The sequence below is a fragment of the Mandrillus leucophaeus genome, unplaced genomic scaffold (genome assembly GCF_000951045.1).
Source record: "Mandrillus leucophaeus isolate KB7577 unplaced genomic scaffold, Mleu.le_1.0 Scaffold176, whole genome shotgun sequence".
NCBI lineage: Eukaryota > Metazoa > Chordata > Mammalia > Primates > Cercopithecidae > Mandrillus > Mandrillus leucophaeus.
In genome coordinates this window covers 2,844,542-2,864,660 of record NW_012101765.1, presented here as the reverse complement: position 1 = coordinate 2,864,660, position 20,119 = coordinate 2,844,542, and the positions used below count along the sequence as shown (strand labels likewise).

The 20,119-nt window shown below is 36.0% G+C and overlaps 1 protein-coding gene across 2 annotated transcripts in view; it reads left to right on the top strand.

The window, feature by feature from the left end:
• The window catches only part of PROS1 (protein S (alpha)), a 103,738-nt gene that overhangs the window by 73,123 nt on the left and 10,496 nt on the right, over positions 1 to 20,119 (top strand). For both annotated transcript variants that reach the window (XM_011977265.1, XM_011977266.1), the window contains exons 7-12: positions 2,008 to 2,133; positions 4,466 to 4,587; positions 6,325 to 6,440; positions 9,898 to 10,087; positions 16,230 to 16,397; positions 18,025 to 18,193. In XM_011977265.1, coding sequence (XP_011832655.1) covers positions 2,008 to 2,133; positions 4,466 to 4,587; positions 6,325 to 6,440; positions 9,898 to 10,087; positions 16,230 to 16,397; positions 18,025 to 18,193 — 891 coding nt within the window. The remainder of the gene's footprint in view (positions 1 to 2,007; positions 2,134 to 4,465; positions 4,588 to 6,324; positions 6,441 to 9,897; positions 10,088 to 16,229; positions 16,398 to 18,024; positions 18,194 to 20,119) is intronic.

Sequence of the window (20,119 nt, the reverse complement as noted above, 5' to 3'; positions counted from 1 at the left end):
AAAGAAAGAAAGAAAGAAAGAAAGAAAGAAAGAAAGAAAAAACAACAACAACAAGAAAAAACTATTACAATGGGACCTTTGCCACAATGTAGAAATGCTTGGGATCCAGTTGCCAGTAACTGTCTAAAGATGAAAGAATAAAACTTTTCTCTTCTTGTTCTTCTTCCTTTTCTTCTCTTTCTTTTTTTTTTTTCGAGACAGAGTCTCGCTATGATGCCCAGGCTGGTATGTAGTGTGAGCTCGGCTCACTTCAACCTCTGTTTTGCGGGTTCAAGTGATTCTTCTGCCTCAGTGTCCCGAGTAGCTGGGACTACAGATGCACGCCACCATGCCTGGCTAATTTTGCATTTTTCGGTAAAGATGAGGTTTTGCCATGTTGACCAGGCCGCTCTTGAATGCCTGAGCTCAAGTGATCTGCCCGCCTTGGCCTTCCAAAGTGCTGGGATTACAGACATGAGCCACTGTGCCCAGCTGAAAGAATAAAACTTTACAATCAGACATCAGATGTCGGTGTGGAGTCATAAAACCAATGTACTGTAACTTAAACTTGTATGATCTAAATAATTCCCTGCAATATGCCTCAAACCAAATACACTTAGTGACATATTTTTACTGATTTTATTTTATTTTATTATGTATTTATTTAGTGACAGGGTCTCCCTCTGTCGCCCAGGGTGGAGTGGAGTGGTGCAATCATAGTTCAAGGCACCCTAACTTCTGGGTTCAAGTGATCCTCTCGCCTTATCCTCCTTAGTAACAAGAACACGTGCCACCATTCCTGACTAATTTTTTTCTCTTTTCCTTTTTTTTTTTTTTAATATATAGAAGTGGGGTTCCACCATGTTGCTCAGGCTGGTCTCGAACACTTTGGCCTCCCAAAGTACTAGGACTACAACACTGCCACCATGGCCGGCCACTCCTGGCTAATTTAAGAAAAAAACTTTGTAGAGACAGTGTCCCACTGTTGCTCAGGCTTACTTTATTTCAAAAACATAGTTTTTAGCTCTTTTTAAAACATTGGATATTTTACTTTGAATTAATTAAAGATTCACATGAAGTTGTAAGAAGTAATACAGAGAGATGCTATATACCTACCCTTTACTTCGTTTTCCCTTAATGGTAATATTTTACAAAATGATAGTACAATTTCACACTCAGGATGTTGACAATGATGCAGTCAAAATATAGAAAAATTCCTACAAGGAAACTGGTTTTATTATTTTTGTGCAAGTTATTTTAAATAATATCCTAAATTTTGACTATTAATCTGGAAAAAAGGCGGTCAACTTTTGGAATAGAAAACATATTTTCTGTTCTGAATTTGCCTTTCTCCAGAGAGTATGCAGAAGAGATAATAATTATATCTCCATTGAACTATTTCTGTCGTGTGTTTTGTTTTCTTCACAGGTGCTCATCGAGTAACGAGTTACTATCAATATGTTGTCTCCTTCATTTTGCACTATAATATATGCATCTGAAATTTCTGGAATATTCATTTAGCACTAAATTCATATTGGATTAATTGCAGATTTATAAGTACTTAGAGACCTTAATCTTGTTTTAAATTTGAATCACTATCGTCTGCTTTAGACAATAGTAGTGTACAAATTAGATGTTTGTTCATTTCCAAAGAAACAAGATAGAATAGATGAGCCATCCCATGTACAAAAAATAATTGTGATAATGTGGAGTGAATCTGTTTTCAAGACCTCCGTTTATTTTCATACCACAACCTGGCAGATAAGAATATTTTTAAAGCTTTCTCCTTCTTAACATAACTAGAAAGGAACATGGCAAACATGAATCAAATTCCCTATGCATTTGTAGAAAGAAATCATATTTAGTGAACTAACATATGATGATAGATTTAATGTTTTTTTGTCCGAAGGCCAATCTGTTATCTCATTACGTATATTAAACTAGTCCAGGAAACACAAATCAAGGGTTCTTTGCTAGTGTCTGCTGGTATGGGAAAAATGTTTTTTAATATGGTTATTTTATTTATAGATGTGGATGAATGCTCTTTGAAGCCAAACATGTGTGGCACAGCTGTGTGCAAGAACATTCCAGGAGATTTTGAATGTGAATGCCCTGAAGGCTACAGATATAATCTCAAATCAAAGTCTTGTGAAGGTAGAATGATGGTAGTATCATTACTGATTGTGGAGAGGGTGTGTATGAAGCCTGAACTGATATTTGAAAGCATTGGTTTTGTTTGACTTCAACAGTCATTTTTTCTTATCCCTAGTATAGCTTGTTCAATTGGGTAATCATTGGCTTTCTTCCAGAGTAAAAGTGTGTAAGACACATGGTCTTTAAGTTTAGTGTTATGCGCGCCGATTGGCCCTTTGCGCTACCTATGAATTGGAGACCTCCATGTGTGATATAAACAAAATAAACATATTTTCACGTCATTTACATTATATTCAAAGATAAAGAGAATTTCAGTTTGGAAGGAAAAACAGTAGATAGAAAAGAAAGACACAAGCTTAAAAGTCATCTGAGTGAGACAATGAGCATGGTTATAAACCTCAGTTTTTATTCCAAGCTTTTCAGTGATTTTTCTGGGCATATATAAATAAGTCATTTATTCTAAAATAAAAAGTGACACAGTTCTATTATCTCATGATAAAGAAATGGTAACAATACACTAGAAAATTAAGAAATATTGATCAGTAATGTCAGAGCCTGTGGGTTTGGGGCAACCCCTTGAAGGTGCTGTTGCTTCGAGTGACTGCAGTGGCTCTGCCCTGTGTGCCCCAGGAAGCTTCAACATATTATAGTTGTTTGTTTGTAGGTCTGTTTATCATGATATACAGATTATTCCATACCTTCCTTTGGATTTTTTAAAATTTTAAAACAGATTTAATGCCATGGCTGGAACTAATCAATACTAATTTTTCTATTGTGGTTGTGTGTGTGTGTGTGTGCGTGTGTGTATGTGTGTGTATATACATACATAAGAAAATATTATATATATATACACACATACATATATGTATGTATATTCACACTCATGTATAGTGTACCTTTTAAAAAATAGATATGTGGGTACAAGTACAGTTTTAATGTACCCTTTTAACCATTTTTAAATGTACAATTCGGTGGCATTAATTACATTCTTGCCATTGTGCAGCCATCACTGCTATTTCCAAAACTTTTTCATCAGCCCAAACAAAAACTTTTAAGCAGTAACCATTAAGCAGTGAGTTTTCTTTTATTAGTTACCTTGATGGAAGTAACTTCTACTCTTGTTTCTTGTCTCTATGAAGTTGCCTAAATCAATAATAATTTTACAATATATTTTTTAACTACATATGCTGCTTTTGAGATTTTGATGTCCTATCTCCTTTTGCATTCACCAAAAATATTCCCCTGCCCACCACACACACATTTCTCCTTTCCCACCATTGCAGATAGAAATTACCATGGACAACTCTAGACATCTGCAGAATTATCATTAACCAACTTCATCCCCTGTATTGTAGTTTTATTTAATGAATGACATATTTTTATAAAAGATTTATATATGACTCTTATCTGATCTATAAATTTAATAATATGCAATTTTAATACTATTGAAGGATTATTAATTTTGGGAATCTATTTTAAATTATTTTATGGGAACATATTCAATAATAGCATTTATGAACTTGTGGAGTTTTAAAGGTCATAGGGCATAGCCAATGAAAATGTAAATGATCTTATATAGTTCTGAGATAGATGTTTGCTTCAACATAATATTATAAATTTCCAAGAATGATTTTCTCAAAATATGGAGTAGGGACAGGGACCATATAGATTTCGTAATATGGGAGATTACATCATAGCGAGGTTAAAAAAAAAAAAAACAACAGAAAGATAACAAATAAAGATATTTCCATAAATTCACTGCCACCATTAATTATTGCATTATGAGAGGCCCAATGTTCTTGATATTGTCATTTAATTCCTGACTGTATCAGCCTTCAGTTAAAGCGGTCTTTTCTTCCCTCCCCTTCCCTACCTTTCTTTTCCTTTACTTCTTCCACATCTTCCTCTCCCTTCCTCTTCCCCTTCCCATTTCTTTTTTCTTTTTCTCAAAGCAATGAGTTGTGCGGTAATCTCAAGGGAATTCAAATAATCAGAAATGACAGTTAAGTTGAGATTCTCAATCTTTTTTTCTTCAAATTCAAAATGAGAAATTTGGTAGAATTGTTATACTGAATCACCAAAAGTTATAAATTAATTTTAGTTTCAAATATGTAAATAAATAAAAATTATACTTGTAACTCATTTAAATTTCCACGTTAAGTATTATATTTAAATATAGCTTGATGTCATAGTATTCTTTCCCTAAGGTTCGATTATCATTGATTATCTCATACTACAGTCATAATATTCCTGTGCCTATAAGATTGAACATTTAGGAGATACTAAAATTTGCGTGTGTGTGTGTGTGTGTGTGTGTGTGTTTTTACCTCAGATGTAGATGAATGCTCTGAGAACATGTGTGCTCAGCTTTGTGTCAATTACCCTGGAGGGTACACTTGCTACTGTGATGGGAAGAAAGGATTCAAACTTGCCCAGGATCAGAAGAGTTGTGAGGTAAACCTTTTACACTGCTTAACTGCTCCCCTGTTTCCTAAAATGAGAGATCTGCATACGTATTTTCACATAACTGAGTTAAGTCAGGAGAACACAGATGTTCTACAACAATTGCTGTAGCTTTAAGCAGGTTATGAGTCATGATTATTTACTAATTATGGCCATGTAAGTCATACACATTGGGGATAATTAGTGGCTGAGTTTAAAAAAAGAGGGTAGAGTCACAGTTTAGAGAGTAGTTATCTGTAGCCTGTATATTTATAAAATACAACGTGTGTGTTTACTTAAGAAATCAAGAAAAGCTGAGTTTAATAGCCCTCATTGTGAAAAAAAAGTCTCCCATAGAAACTTAAGTGAAAACATTTTCCACTGTCTACTTTTTTGGATTCCACTCTGACTAGTTTGATCATGTCTTAGGCATGTTAGTGTTTGTAAAGTGCTCATAAAGTTTCAGAGGGTACAAGTGCAGTTTTAACGTACACTTTAAACAATTTCTAGGATTTAGTGGGGTTTAAGTATATCATAATTCAGAGAGGTTGATTTCCTAATCTGTGTCTCTCAGACTTGCTTTTAGTTACTTAGATTTAATGCATAACTGACCCAGGAATTGAATATTGGGCGTAGGTGCTCGTTTTTATTTCATTGAAATAAATGTCACTATCTGAGCTCTTTTGTTTCCTGCGTGTTTTTTTTGAGAAGTAGACGCAACATTATATATAATTATGAGGCAGACCATAAAAAATGCCTAAATAATGATTTAAGTGTACATACATACTTCTATATCTCTTGCCAAGACAAAGCTGTATATGTCCGGAAAAATGTCACATTCAGTAGTATGCACCCTACCTGGAAATAAGCTAGTTGGCATGTGTAGTAATTTTGGTATGGTACTACTTAATTGAAATGCCATGCTGTGTGAACATCTATTTTGTAATTTAGTCCTTTGTTATTTCTGTATTTGGTGTACTTACATATCACCGTCTGCCTTGAAATAGATTTCTTAAAGTTTTAATGGGAAACAAAATGTTATTTCTGGGCCTATATTTAATACAGTGCTATGTACGTAATTCTCCTCAAGATATCCTCATATGTGCTCAATCATTTATACATTAAAAGCTTTTCATTTTAATGTTTGTTTTCACTCTTAGAAGAAAATACTTGATACCATATGTGATGACTTTAAATAATCTTCTTGTAAATTCCTTGGAGACTATGAGATCTTAATTTATATTTATTTCCTTCATGTTTTCCAGTATTCCCTTTACTATCTAGATAGCACATTCTTACTCAGAAACCTTTTGCTTAATAAATGAATGAGTGAATGAATGAGGTGTTGTTTATTGGTACATTAATTCTTACACCTATTTCTGACTTCAAATAAAAATAATTTTCAGACATAATTCATGGAAGATATTATACCTGACAGTTAAAGAAATATATATTGGTTTTGGAAGAATTTGTGTTTAGGACTAAAATTTGCAAAAGAAGTATTAAAGACAAAGATCTAAAACCGTGCACATTGAACGAGACTTTTAAACTCACGTATTCTTTATAGATAAACTGTACAAGGAAGTGGAAGATATGTCTTTATTATTACCCAAAATATTCTTAATTATTTTAGTGTGTTACAGATGATACATTAGTAACCAAACAAGAATGCATGGCCTCACACAAACATTCAGCACTAACCTATGCATTTTGATTTTCTTGTTGTTTATTTGGTTTCTTTTATTCCAGGCTGTTTCAGTGTGCCTTCCCTTGGACCTTGACACAAAGTATGAATTACTTTACTTGGCGGAACAGTTTGCAGGGGTTGTTTTATATTTAAAATTTCGTTTGCCAGAAATCAGCAGGTGAGGAACCACTAGCAATGATAATTTCTAGAGGTTAAGCAGATGAGGGCAGGAGAAAAGTGGCTGAAAAGGTTTGAAATGTGTGAAATTGTATTACCTCTCAGATAATGTAGTCATATTACCGATCAGATGATTTGGGGAGCCCTAAAGTTAATTTATTCCTTCACACGTATAATTTTCATGCTAAAACCTTTTTGAGTCATTCTAGGCTGACTTTCCCCAATTAACATTTTACCTTATTCCATATTCTTCCTTTTGTAGAAAGTGCATATTTACTAAGAAGCTGGGAACGTAGATTTAATGTACTTGTGAAATTTCCATTACTCTTTACACATGTTATGAAAATGAAGTAATAAAAAATACTCAGTATTGCTTTTAGAATATCATTATGTTCAAAATTATTAAGGAAAAAATTTAAACTTGCCTAAGTGGCATTTTAAAGACATACATTGCATAATTTTAGTTGGCTATCTAAATACTTTATCCATTATTATTGTAGTTAGATTGAGTTCAGAAATGAAATAATTGATTATGTTTTTTAATCTTGATTCCACTTTATTTTTATAGCAATGTTTAGATCCAATTTTTATTTTATTTTATTTTTGTTGTTTTTATTTATTTTTGAGACAGAGTCTTGCTCTGTCACCCAGGCTGGAGTGCAGTGGCACAGTCTTGGCTCACTGCAACCTCCGCCTCCCAGGTCAAGCAATTCTCCTTCCTCAGCCTCTGAGTAGCTGGGACTACAGGCATGAGCCACCACACCCAGCTAATTTTTGTATTTTTGGTAAAGAGAGAGTTTCACCATGTTGCCCAGGCTGGTCTTGAACTCCTGACCTCAAGTGATCACCCCAGGTGATCTGCCATAATTGTACTTTAGTTATCAGATTTTCTAAGAAGCATACATTGCTGGAAGTAGGAGAAAGAAATTGGAATTTTTTTGGAATAATGAGAAGGAAAAATACTTGAGACAGAGTATATAGTTCAAATTTTAAAATATTTAAATTAAATAAGCTTGCATGTTTAGAATTTGATGTCAGATGCATGAATGATTACTCATTAAATAACTAAATTCATAGACATTATTAAAAACATTGAAAATTATTCTAAGATCAATAACTTATATAAACACTTAAGCAACTGTGCTCCTTCCATGCTTTATTCCTCCCAATAAGTGATTTTTTTTTTTTCCTTTGACATCACAGAGCAAGTAATATCTTCTAATGATAGAGATTGGAGAAAACCCTTTCCTGCTCTGAGAATAATAAGGATGAGAGAGAAAAATATTAGTTGTAGTCAATAACACTTTTAGGAATGCAATTGATCCTCCATATCCTTGAGTTCCTCATCTGTGCATTTAACCAACCTCAGGTCGATAATATTCAGAAAAAAACCCACTATAAATATTGACAATACAATACAAAATAATACAAATAAAACACAATACAGTATGACAACTATTTACATACCATTTACATTGTATCAAGTATTATACATAATCTAGAGATGACTTAAAGTACGTGGGAGGATGTGCATAGGTTATATGCAAATACTATGCCATTATATAAGGGACTCGAGCATTTGTGGATATTGATACCATCCCGGGGTCCTGGAGCCAATCTCCCATGTATACCTAGGGGTGACTGTGTTCATTTCTCACTGACGATTCACAGTAGTTTATTCTCTAACATTGGATTGGAATTGGCCAAATTATTTTTTCCAGAATTTATTATTTATTTATTTTAAACTTTTCATTGAAATATAAAGTATGTACAGAAATGTACACATTAGATTAAATGTACAGCTTGATGAATTTTTATAAACCGCTACCTGTGTGATCAACACAAAGAATAACTAGTGCTTTTATTTATTTTTGCAAATTTCTTTACATCAGTTTCTCATGATCAAATACTTTCCCTACATAAATGTCAACAAATTCACTCTGTTTTCCAGTTTACCACGCTTGTGAAAAAGAATGAATTGTTCCCCATTGTAATGAATCACTATGTTGATGATATATTCCAGAAACAAAATATGCAGAGCATGACTCTTTGAAATATGATTTTAGCCTGATTTTACAAAGAAAAGGAAGTTATCTCCATAATAGAATCAACTGCTGGAAGATCTTGAGCATACACAGATTTGGATTTTGGCAAGATAATATCGTTTCACATCCACAAAATGCTCAGATAGTTATGAAAGAGGATAGAAGTCCTTATTCCAAGCAAAGCTGTTCTTTTTTATATAATCTGAGTTCAGTAAGTTCCTACTACATTGTTATCCATCCAGCATACTTTACTCCACATTTTACCTCTTTTTAGCATTTCTTTAGAATTCTAAAGATGAAAACGTTTATTTTGTCACCTTTTCTTTGTTCCATTTGAGGGAGATCTGTGCCCCATTGCAAATGGTGCCTCTATTACTATTACTCTTATATTGCGGTAAGAGTATGGGATTCTGTCCTGCCTAATTTAGCAATTATCTGAAGTCCAGACTCTTTAACTTAAATTGCCTGTATTTTAACTTCAGTGACTAATAGTTATACATCTATTGTTCCTTTTCCCTGTTCGTCTTTTGTCAATCATTTGGATTTGCTAGTCCCTTGGAAACTTCAATGCTGATTCTCATTGAAGTGTTTTAAGGATACTGAATCAACACATGTTATTTTAAGTCCTGCATCCTAAGACTTTTCTCCCCTGTAATAACTACATATATGTCTAGAGTCTTAATAGCAGCAGATGTTGCCAGCACTCAGATACCCCCAAACACAGACTGTATCTTTTAAGTTTTCCTTCTGTGTATTCTACTAGAGTGACTTACGCAATTAGTTTTAGGAAAGCTAATAGATACATTTTAAGTTTTTAAATTTTACCTTTCTTACCACACATGAAGGCTTAATGATGTCTGTAGTCATCCATATGCCATCTTGTAGATCTCCATGAGTGATTCCTGACAGGTGAAATTATAGGGAAAATATGTCTTTTGATGAATAAACCAACGATGAAATTGTAACACATTTTATGATCACTTATGGATGCAGCAAAAACAAAAACACAAACAAACTACCACTTCTTCATGTTAGATTATGTAGTGTATAAAAGGCTCCAGGAGAGATATAGTATGCCTGATACTTATACATGTGTATTAATTCCAGCATTTGGAAGGTGCTTTCAAAACATATGCCAAACAAAGATGACAAATTACCAAAGCATCTGTTCTCTGGGGAAAAGGTTCCAAGAATAAGCAAGAAAATATAATAACTTAATTTTAAACATACATGGAGCCAGAGATAATACATGAGCCATCTAATTCTGCCCTTCTCTTTTATTAATTCCAGAAAATGAAATAAATAGTTGACTCTTTGTCCGTGTTACTGTTTGTCAGTATAAGAAATAAAGAAAAATGCATTGAGCTTTCTGTATTTCTCACTCTTAAGGATCCCTCTTTGTCCATTTTTTAGATTTTCAGCAGAATTTGATTTCCGGACATACGATTCACAAGGCGTGATACTGTATGCAGAATCTATCGATCACTCAGCATGGCTCCTGATTGCACTTCGTGGTGGAAAGATTGAAGTTCAGCTTAAGAATGAACATACATCCAAAATCACAACTGGAGGTGCCATTATTAATAACGGTCTATGGAATATGGTATGTTTGCAGATTTCATCAATATCTTCCCACTTTGATGCAGTTTGTATAAAATCATAATTTATTTTTATAGTGATACCGAACCAAAATGGGTTTGGAGTTATCTGATGCTATAGGAGGTATATTCTACATACTGTAAATCCATGAAACATCCTGAGTAATAATATTCTCACTTAATATATTAGAAGCATTGTTTTTAGTTATTTGCTTGAACTACTCTGTCTTTAACTTTTTACCTTTTTTAGTGGCTGATTGATGAACAATGGTGTTAGGGATTATTAGGCAGCCTAACAGTTTTTTTTTTTTTTTTTGACACAGAGTTTTGCTCTTGTTGCCCAGGCTGGAGTGCAATGGCACAATCTCGGCTCACTGCAACCTCCGCCTCCCGGGTTCAAGTGATTCTCCTGTTTCAGTCTCCCGAGTAGCTGGGATTACAGGCATGCACCACCACGCCTGGCTAATTTTGTGTTTTTAGTAGAAACAGGGTTTCTCCATGTTGGTCCAGCTGGTCTCGAACTCCTGACCTCAGGTGATCTGCCCGCCTTGGCCTCCGAAAGTCCTGGGATTACAGATGTGAGCCACCGCACCCAGCCTTTTTTTTTTTTTTTTTTTTTTTTGAGACAGAGTCTTACTCTGTCGCCCAGGCTGGAGTGCAGTAGCATGGTCTTGGCTCACTGCAACCTCCACCTCCTTTGTTCAAGCGATTCTTGTGCCTCAGCCTCCTGAGTAGCTGGGATCACAGGTGTGCAATAGCACACCTGGCTAATTTTTATAATTTTAGTATAGACAGGGTTTCACCATGTTGGCCAGACTGGTCTCAAACTCCTGGCCTCAAGCTATTCGCCCACTTCGGCCTCCCAAAGTGCTGGGATTACAAGAGTGAACAACTGCACTCGGCCAGCATAACAATTTGTGCAAAGACACCATTGATCAAGAAAAACTCTCCTCAACTGTCAATAATATGTTTTAAATTAAGGAGAAATAAACATAGTAACAAATTCAAAAAGGTAATTCAAATTCAAATATAAGCAGATAGATAAGTAATCCTTTTAAAAAAAATAGACACAGGGCCTTGCTATGTTGCCCAGGCTGGTCTTGAACTCAAGGAATCCTCCTCCCACTTTGGCTTCCCAAAATGCTAGGATTACAGGCATGAGCCATTGTACCAGACCTAGTAATCAGTTTTTGTGCAAACAATATACAGTAGCAGGTACCAGTGTGCTTAGAAATTAGCATTTTAGGCTGGGTGCAGTGGCTCACACCTGTAATCCCAGCACTTTGGGAATTCAAGGTGGGTGGATCACCTGAGGTCAGGAGTTCGAGAGCAGCCTGACCAACATGGTGAAACCTCATCTCTACTAAAAATACAAAAATTAGTCAGGCATGGTGGCGCGCACCTGCAGTCCCAGCAGGAAAATCACTTAAACTCAGGAAGCGGAGGTTGCAGGGAGATCACGCAGCTGCACTCCAGCCTGGGTGACAAAGGAAGACTCTGTGTCGAAAAAGAAAGAAAAGGAGAGGAGAGGAAAGGAAGAGATTAGCATTTTAATTTAACCCTACATATAGCCTTTATTCTAATGATCACGAATAGCACTTTAATCAACTGGATTAAAGTGAGACTTTTCTGAAGGGATTACTGCTAGTTGATAGTGGGGAGAAGTCTTTTCTGAAGTATAGAGTCATTGTTGCCATCAGCAGAGGATAGCTGAGAGAAGATTGGCTTCACCTTAGAATGTGGTGCACAAAAGAGACATCTTTTATGCCTAGAGGAGCTGGCGAGAAGTTTGTGCTGATCTCGATTTATTTATTTATGTTATTTATTTATTTATCATCACTATTATTATTATTTTGAGACGGAGTCTTGCTCTGTCACCCAGGCTGGAGTGCAGTGGCATGATCTTGGCTCACTGCAACTTCCACCTCCTGGGTTCAAGCAATTCTCCTGTCTCAGCCTCTTGAGTAGCTGGGACTATCGGTACCTGGCACCATGTCTGGGTAGTTTTTGTATTTTTAGTTGAGATGGGTTTCACCATTTTGGCCAGGCTGGTCCAGAACTTCTGACCTCACGTGATCAGCTCTCCTCAGCCTCCCAAAATGCAGGGATTACAGGTGTGAGCCACTACACCCAGACAAGAAGTTTGTATTGAGAAGCCATGTGAGGTCGTCACTAAATTATTTTGGTCTTTCAATTATGCAGACATGCACTCATTTATTCAATAAGCTTTTAGTGAGTGCTTTTGATGCTAAGTTCCTGAGTTCAAGGCATTAGAACTATAGCATATCGGGGGAACCTGCCCCCAATATTTCAACATAGGTTCTTTCTATTTTCCATAAGTGTCAGCCAGCTGAGAAATAAAGAGAAAGAGTACAAAGAGAGGAATTTTACAGCTGGGCCTCTGGGGGGTACATCACATATCGGTAGGATCGTGATGCCCACCAGAGTCACAAAACCAGCAAGTTTTTATTAAGGATTTCAAAAGGGGAGGGGGTGTAATAACAGGGAGTAGGTCACAAAGATCACATGCTTCAAGGGGCAAAAAGGAGAATAAAGATTACATGCTTCTGAGGAAACAGGACAAGAGCAAAATCAGAAACTCCTGATAAGGGTCCAACAAAGATCACAAGGCAAAGGGCAAAAGCAGAATTATTGATAAGGGTCTATGTTCAGCAGTGCACGTATTGTCTTGATAAACATCTTAAACAACAAAAAACAGGGTTCAAGGGCAGAGAACCGGTCTGACCTCAAATTTACCAGGGTGGGGTTTTTTCCCCACCCTAATAAGCCTAAGGGTACTGCAGGAGACCAGGGTGTATTTCAGTCCTTATTTCAATTGCATAAGACAGACATTCCCAGAGTGGCCATTTATAGACTTCCCCCCAGGAATGCATTCCTTCCCCAGGGTATTAATTATTAATATTCCTTGCTATGAAAAGAATTCAGCAATATCTTCCCTACTTGCGTGTCCATTTATAGGCTCTCTGCAAGAAGAAAAATATGGCTCTTTTTGCCCGACCCCACAGGCAGTCAGCCCTTATGGTTGTCTTCCCTTGTTCCCTAAAATCACTGTTATTCTTTTCTTTTTCAAGGTGCACTGATTTCATATTGTTCAAACACACATTTTACAATCAGCTTGTACAGTTAACACAATTGTGGTCCTGAGGTGACATACATTCTCAGCTTATGAAGATAACAGGATTAAGAGATTAAAGTAAGACAGGTATAAGAAATTATAAGAGTATTATTTGAGAACTGATAAATGTCCATGAAATCTTCACAATTTATGTTCCTCTGCCACGGCTCCAGTCAGTCTCTCTGTTCGGGGTCCCTGACTTCCTGCAACAATAGCAAGAGATTTTCCTCACTCTAGAGCTTAGTACCTCACAGATAAGTAGCTGATGCTTCTTTGGGAAATAATATAATGTAACAGGAAATATATTACAGTAGAGGTATGAGCAAAGCACACTTGGGCAAATGTGGTGAATTTATAAATGATTATAAATTCTTATCTTTGATTATGAGTCTAATATTAATCTTATCTTTGATTATGAGTCTAATATTAGGAATTTTAATTGTAAATGTATCATAATTCATTCAGCAAACTATTTATTGGCACTTCTATGTGCTAATCCTTATTCTAGGTGGTAAAGATACAACAGCAAATAAAAAAAGTCAGTGCTGTTACGCAGCTTGCATTCTAGTGGTGAGATGCAAACAACAAATGCATGAAAAAATAAATATGCCAGATAGTTATTCCTGTTATAAGGAAAAAGAAAAGCCAGACAAGGACAAAGAGAGTGATGGTGGTTACTATCCATATAGAATCAGGAAAGGCATCTCTGATTAGATTAGATCTGAGCCGAGACTTGAGAGCACATGTCGTGAGAAATACATGAGGGAATATAAAATGATTCTGCACCATGTGAACAGCAAGTAGAGAGTTTCTTGGAATAGGATGTGTTTGGTATTTGAGGAATAACACAAAGAGTAGTGTAGCAACAGGGGAGAGTATTAGAAAATAAGGTTAGAAACGTGATCTAGAATAAGATCATCGAGGGTCTTGGGGGCAATGATGAGGATGTGGATTTTATGCTAAATGGAAAGACCCTGGATGGTTTTGAGAAAGGACATGGATCTAATTTGCATTTTAAAAGATAATCCCGATCAGAAGCGGATGACTTTGTGGAAACCAGAAGTGGAGAATGAGAGTAGAACAGGATATGGAGTTAGGAGACTGTTGGAAGAATCCAGCGGAGAGATGGCAGCTTTGACAGGTGTGCTGATGATAAGGGTGGTGAGAGGTGGTCAGATTCTGGATATATTTTTAAAGTTAAGCCTTCAGTTCAAATTTTTGAATACTCAGCATAAAGAGGGGTCTTAAGGTCCTGAAACTGTTTGTGTTGACCAGTGGTTCCAAACACTATCTCATCCAACGTCTGAATGCTCCTTTACTGTTCTATAATGAAATGTATCAATAATGTAAATTACCTTCACATATACCCAATCAAAACCAATATAATGCTCTCATTATTATATTAATATGGATAAATTAAAGGAAAGTAATTTATAAGAAAATAATATGTATTTCGATATATACATAGTCAACTATAACTACAGCACTTGTCAAAGCTTGCTTCTATCCATAAAGTAAAAGCTACAAATGAAGACTAATGCTGGGGTGTTATATTAGCAACTCAAATACCATTAAGTGCATACATGGTGTTGCCATTGGTATTATTAATTTTCCAAAGTGGTGAGAAGTTCCTGGTAAAGATATGAACGAAACAAATGTCAATCTATCCTTAGTTTTCAAGATTATTACATTCTTGAAAAATGTAATGAATGCTAAAATAGTGCAGCAAGCATTTTGTGTATATGTATACACAAACTCAGATGATTGTAAGCATGAATAGTCCCTACGTGAATACCTAGCAAGGATGTTCAAAAGATTTTAAGCATACTTGATATTTTATTATTAGTTCTGCATTACTTATTATTGTTAATTCTGCATGACTAGCCTATGTACATAATGTAGATTGTCTATCATCTTGCAGTGCCAGCATGGCTCCTACTCATTGTGACAAATAAAAGTGTTCCCCACCTCCAAATTTTCCAAATGCCCTGGAGTGGAGTCATGGTGTCTCACTTAAAATACTTGCATGGCTACAGGAAAAAGGTCTGGGGCCTGAGCCGTGGGGAGGGGAAGATCCAGCAAAGGAGACTGAGAAGTAGTGGTCAGAGTGTAGAGAGAGAAGCAAGCAGGGTCAGGTGTTATAGGCTAAGTTAAGAAAGTCTGTAAGGGAGAGAATAGTTGTTCGAATGCTGCTAACTGGCTATATTAAAGGAGGAGTGTTGACCAACTTTGTGTTACTAAATGTATTCTATGTTGGAGGATAGTTTTTCCCTTCCTATCATGGTGTTTTAATATGTTTATTGTCTGGCTTATATTATTAGTTAGTGAGTGAAGAGTTTGCACTTTGAGTGCTATAGTTTTACTTGAAGTGATTTCAGCAGTGGTTCTTCAAATTGCCTTTGTGGAAGGAATTTTTATTGTTGTTTACCCTTATTTGAAACCTTTTTTAAAAACCCAAACTACTCTCAAAATAGGAAAACTTCAATTTAATTTTATGTGTTTTTTTTCTTATTGCCTCAATCACTTTTGAATTTTAGAGAAAAACTAATGTGTGTGCAATTAACAGAATACTGAACATATTGATTTTTCTGACTTTATATTAAGAACTTATTTACACTATTGATCCCATATGTGTATTATCAGACAATTGCAAAATAAGACCACTTAGATTTTTCCTAAGATAGAATGGCTCACTTAACTGTTAATTTTCTAGCAGCCTAGGATTGAAAGATACATAATTGGATGTTTAAGCTTAACAAAATACTATTATTTTTTAACTTTAAAATATGATACGCTTTTAATTTTTGATCAAGTGCTGCCACCTTAAATGTCTTTTTATCACATTTATCATAATTTGACATTCCAAATGAGTTGTAACAAATTAATAATTACATTAAAATGATTACTTTACAAAAGTAGTTTTTGGGAATAATAACAATTTTTAGATCCCAGTATTTCAAATGATATGCAGTAATGCTTGGTTATTTGGTAATTTTTCTTTTTAATTGTAGGTGTCTGTGGAAGAATTAGAACATAGTATTAGCATTAAAATAGCTAAAGAAGCTGTGATGGATATAAATAAACCTGGACCGCTTTTTAAGCCTGAAAATGGATTGCTGGAAACCAAAGTATACTTTGCAGGATTCCCTCGGAAAGTGGAAAGTGAGCTCATTAAACCGGTAATGATCCAAGCTGCTGTCATTCATCATGGATGAATTCCTTTTGTCTGTAATAGATTTGAATATGTGTTTTTCTGAGAGTCAATAGAAGTTGTTTTGTTAAGCATACTAAGTGTGACAACTTGAAATGATCATGGAAAAATAACATTAGTAACCCTTGTTATTGTATTAATGAAATAAGAAAATGATATAGTGGTTTTGTGCCCATTTAAATCCCCAGCATAAATCATGAAGTGGATTTCTAAAATTCTCAAGTTAATGCTTGACAATGTTAACACTACAGTTCAGTGTTAACATCATGATAATCCATACTCAGTTGTTAAACATATAAATTAATATATTTAAGTCCAAAATTATGCTATTTTGTGAAAGCCAGTCAAAGGACTTTCTCAAGTCTATTTTTAGGACTTAAATGCAAGAGCTAAAGAATACCACATAAGGTGAAATTTATTGTTAAAAAAATACCTCTTTACTGAGGGTACAACTATAGCCTGTCACAAATTGAAATTAGATGTAATAGATATTTTTCTAAGTGTAATATTTGTTTAATAGCTATACAATAGGTTTCATGAAAGAGACTAACCACTAACTCTTGAAAGAGTTTTAAAAATTTCGTTTGAAATCACAGACCTGCCCGATACACTTGCTGGTTTAATTTAAATATTTACTATCTTATATCCATCTTTCACTCCTGGCAATTAATAGTTACTTTAACTTTTAAAAGATTTCTGTTATATGATATTAAGCTTGAATTAATTAACCCATGTTGACATGAATATACCTGTTGTCTGAAACTGAGAAATTAAGACACTTTAAAAGTAAAATAAAGTATTCAAAAAGTATCAATCATTTATGAAATGGCTTTTACCTGCCTTGAGGCTGGCAGGATGCTTGATGGAGGCTAAAGAATGCAAACACTTTTGTGTCTGAAGAAACTTAGAGTCTGATTGGCAAGACAAACTCATATTGTAAATGCCACTAGAGAAAAACAAGGCCGGGTGCGGTGGCTCACACCTGTAATCCCAGCACTTTGGGAGGTCGATGCGGGCGGGTCACCTGAGATCAGGAGTTCAAGACCAACCTAGCCAATGTGGCAAAACTCCGTCTCTACTCGAAGTGCAAAAATGAGCCGGGTGTGGTGGCAGGCACCTGTAATCGCAGCGAGTCGGGAGGCTGAGGCAGGAGAATCGCTTGAACCAGGGAGGCAGAGGTTGTAGTCAGCCAAGATCCCGCCACTGCAACTCCAGCAAGACTCCATCTCAATCAAACAAACAAACAAAGAAGACAAACAAGGCAGCTTAGAGCCCAGGGCCACAGCTAGAAGCAAATATAGAACTTGAGAGCAGAAAATTTACCACTGGATGATGTAGGAGAGGCAGGTGGGGCTTGAAGTGTTAAAAATCGTTAAGATCCCACCGAGGGCTTGTGATGGTATAAGCTCACTTGTACTGAAAAAGACTGTCCATCTGAAGAATACTTTGAAAAGAAAAACTTAAATAAAATTCAAAATATTTCCAACTATTATTAAAGAAAGGATTTTTTTCCTGTAAATGAAAACCTATACTCATAATCGAGCCACCTGTTTAAGTTTAAAATGCCCTCCTTGACTTATATTTTAATTTGCTAGATTAACCCTCGTCTAGATGGATGTATACGAAGCTGGAATTTGATGAAGCAAGGAGCTTCCGGAATAAAGGAAATTATTCAAGAAAAACAAAATAAGCATTGTCTGGTTACTGTGGAGAAGGGCTCCTACTATCCTGGTTCTGGAATTGCTGAATTTCACATAGATTATAGTAAGTGATTTTCCATTTATCTCTATTTTTGTCATTAATGAGTAAATTTATTCATCGACAAACAGTAGCAGTTTCTTTGGTAAACATTATCAAGTATCTGCTGTGTGCCCACTCTAGTCTTATGCTTATTCATACTATTATATACCTTTTACAGAAAGTTTTCAGTGTATTGGGAAAAATATAAAGGCATTTGAATGTGCTTGTGTTGTTATTTCAGGTTTATCGGTACAAAGCCTGATTCCTTTTGGGTAAATTCAATTGAGCTATTTCAAAGTTCACTGATTTCTCACTTGTATGTAGTCTACCAATGAATGCATCAAAAAGATTCGTTTTCATTTCTAGCATTTCTATTTGATGCTTTCTTAAAATTTCTACCTCCCTGTTGAAATTCCCTATCTGTTCACACGTGTCTAGTTTATGTACTGAGATTTCAATGTAGTCATCATAATTATTTTAAATTCCCTGTCTCATAGTTCCAACTGTGTCATATCTGGGTCTGGTCATTTTGTTTGTTTTGTCCCTTGACCAAGTGTTGTTTTTTTTGCATCTTTGTGTATCATGTAATTTTTGGTTTAGAGTTGGGCATCTTATGTATAATGGTAGAGACTGTGATAAAGAATATTTGCGTCTGGAAATGAGCACGTTTCTTTTGCTAGGCTCTTAGTAATGAGATTGAATCAATCTGGTAAAAAGTTGAGCTTCTTAAGTTTTGCTGGTGCCAGGATTACCCTTAATGCACCACAGGTTTCAGATTTTTTAATTTTGTTTTGTTGTATTTTGTTTTTGAGATAGAGTCTTACTCTGTTGCCCAGGCTGGAGTGCAGTGACGCAATCTTGGCTCACTGCAACCTCTGCCTCCTGGATTCAAGTGATTCTTCTGCCTCAGCCTCCCAAGCCTCCCAAGTAGCTGGGACGACAGGTGCCCACTACCATGCCCGGCTAATTTTTGTATTTTTAGTAGAGATGAGGTTTCACCATATTGGCCAGGCTGGTCTCGAACTCCTGATCTTCATGATCCAGCCACCTCGGCCTCCCAAAGTGCTGGGATTACAGGTGTGAGCCACCACTCCCAGCCTCAGATTTTTAAAATACTACCTTCTGCTTATAATAAGGGAATGGTTTGCTAGCAAGTTTTTCTCTTTCTTTTCTTTCCTTCTTTTCCTCCTTCCTTTCTTTTCTTTTCTTTTTTTTCTTTTCTTTTCTTTCCCGAGTCTCACTCTGTCGCCCAGGCTGGAGTGCAGTGCCACAATCTCAGGTCACTGCAAGCTCCACCTCGCCGTTTCAAGTGATTCTCATGCCTCAGCCTCCTGAGTAGCTGGAATTACAAGGGTGCGCCACCATGCCCGGCTAATTTTTGTATTTTTGATGGGGTTTCGCCATGTTGGTCAGGCTAGTTTCAAACTCATGGCCTTAGGTGATCTGCCTGCCTCAGCTTACCCAAGTGCTGGGATTATAGGCTTGAGCCGCCATGCCTGGCCTAGAGAGTTTTTCATCATAGCAGCTCAGTTTTATGTATTCCCTCCATAATATGCCTCAAGAAAATGTCTCTCCCACTTGTGTCTCTCAAGTGTCTTGCCCACCCCCAGCGGAGTGCTCTTGTTACTTGACATTTGCTAAGATGGCAGAGAAGACGCGGAGGTTGGGGAAGCATTCTATGTTGTTCTGGTACAAATTCAGTCCTAGGCAGGTATTGTATCCCTGGGTCTCAGGAGTGTGGAATTCACTCCTTCTCTTCCCTGACTCTCCTCAGTAGGGAAGATGTCTAATGATCAGGACTCAAGATGTTTTCCTGCTCCTTCTCCATGATAGATAGCTTTTCTGTTTGTTTTTCCTAATCTGTAGTTGCAATGAGTCCTCATATGTGTCCTAATGACAAGGTTTGCTGCCTTTCTCCTGGATTGAAAACTTTGTTGTGTAGAGAAGACC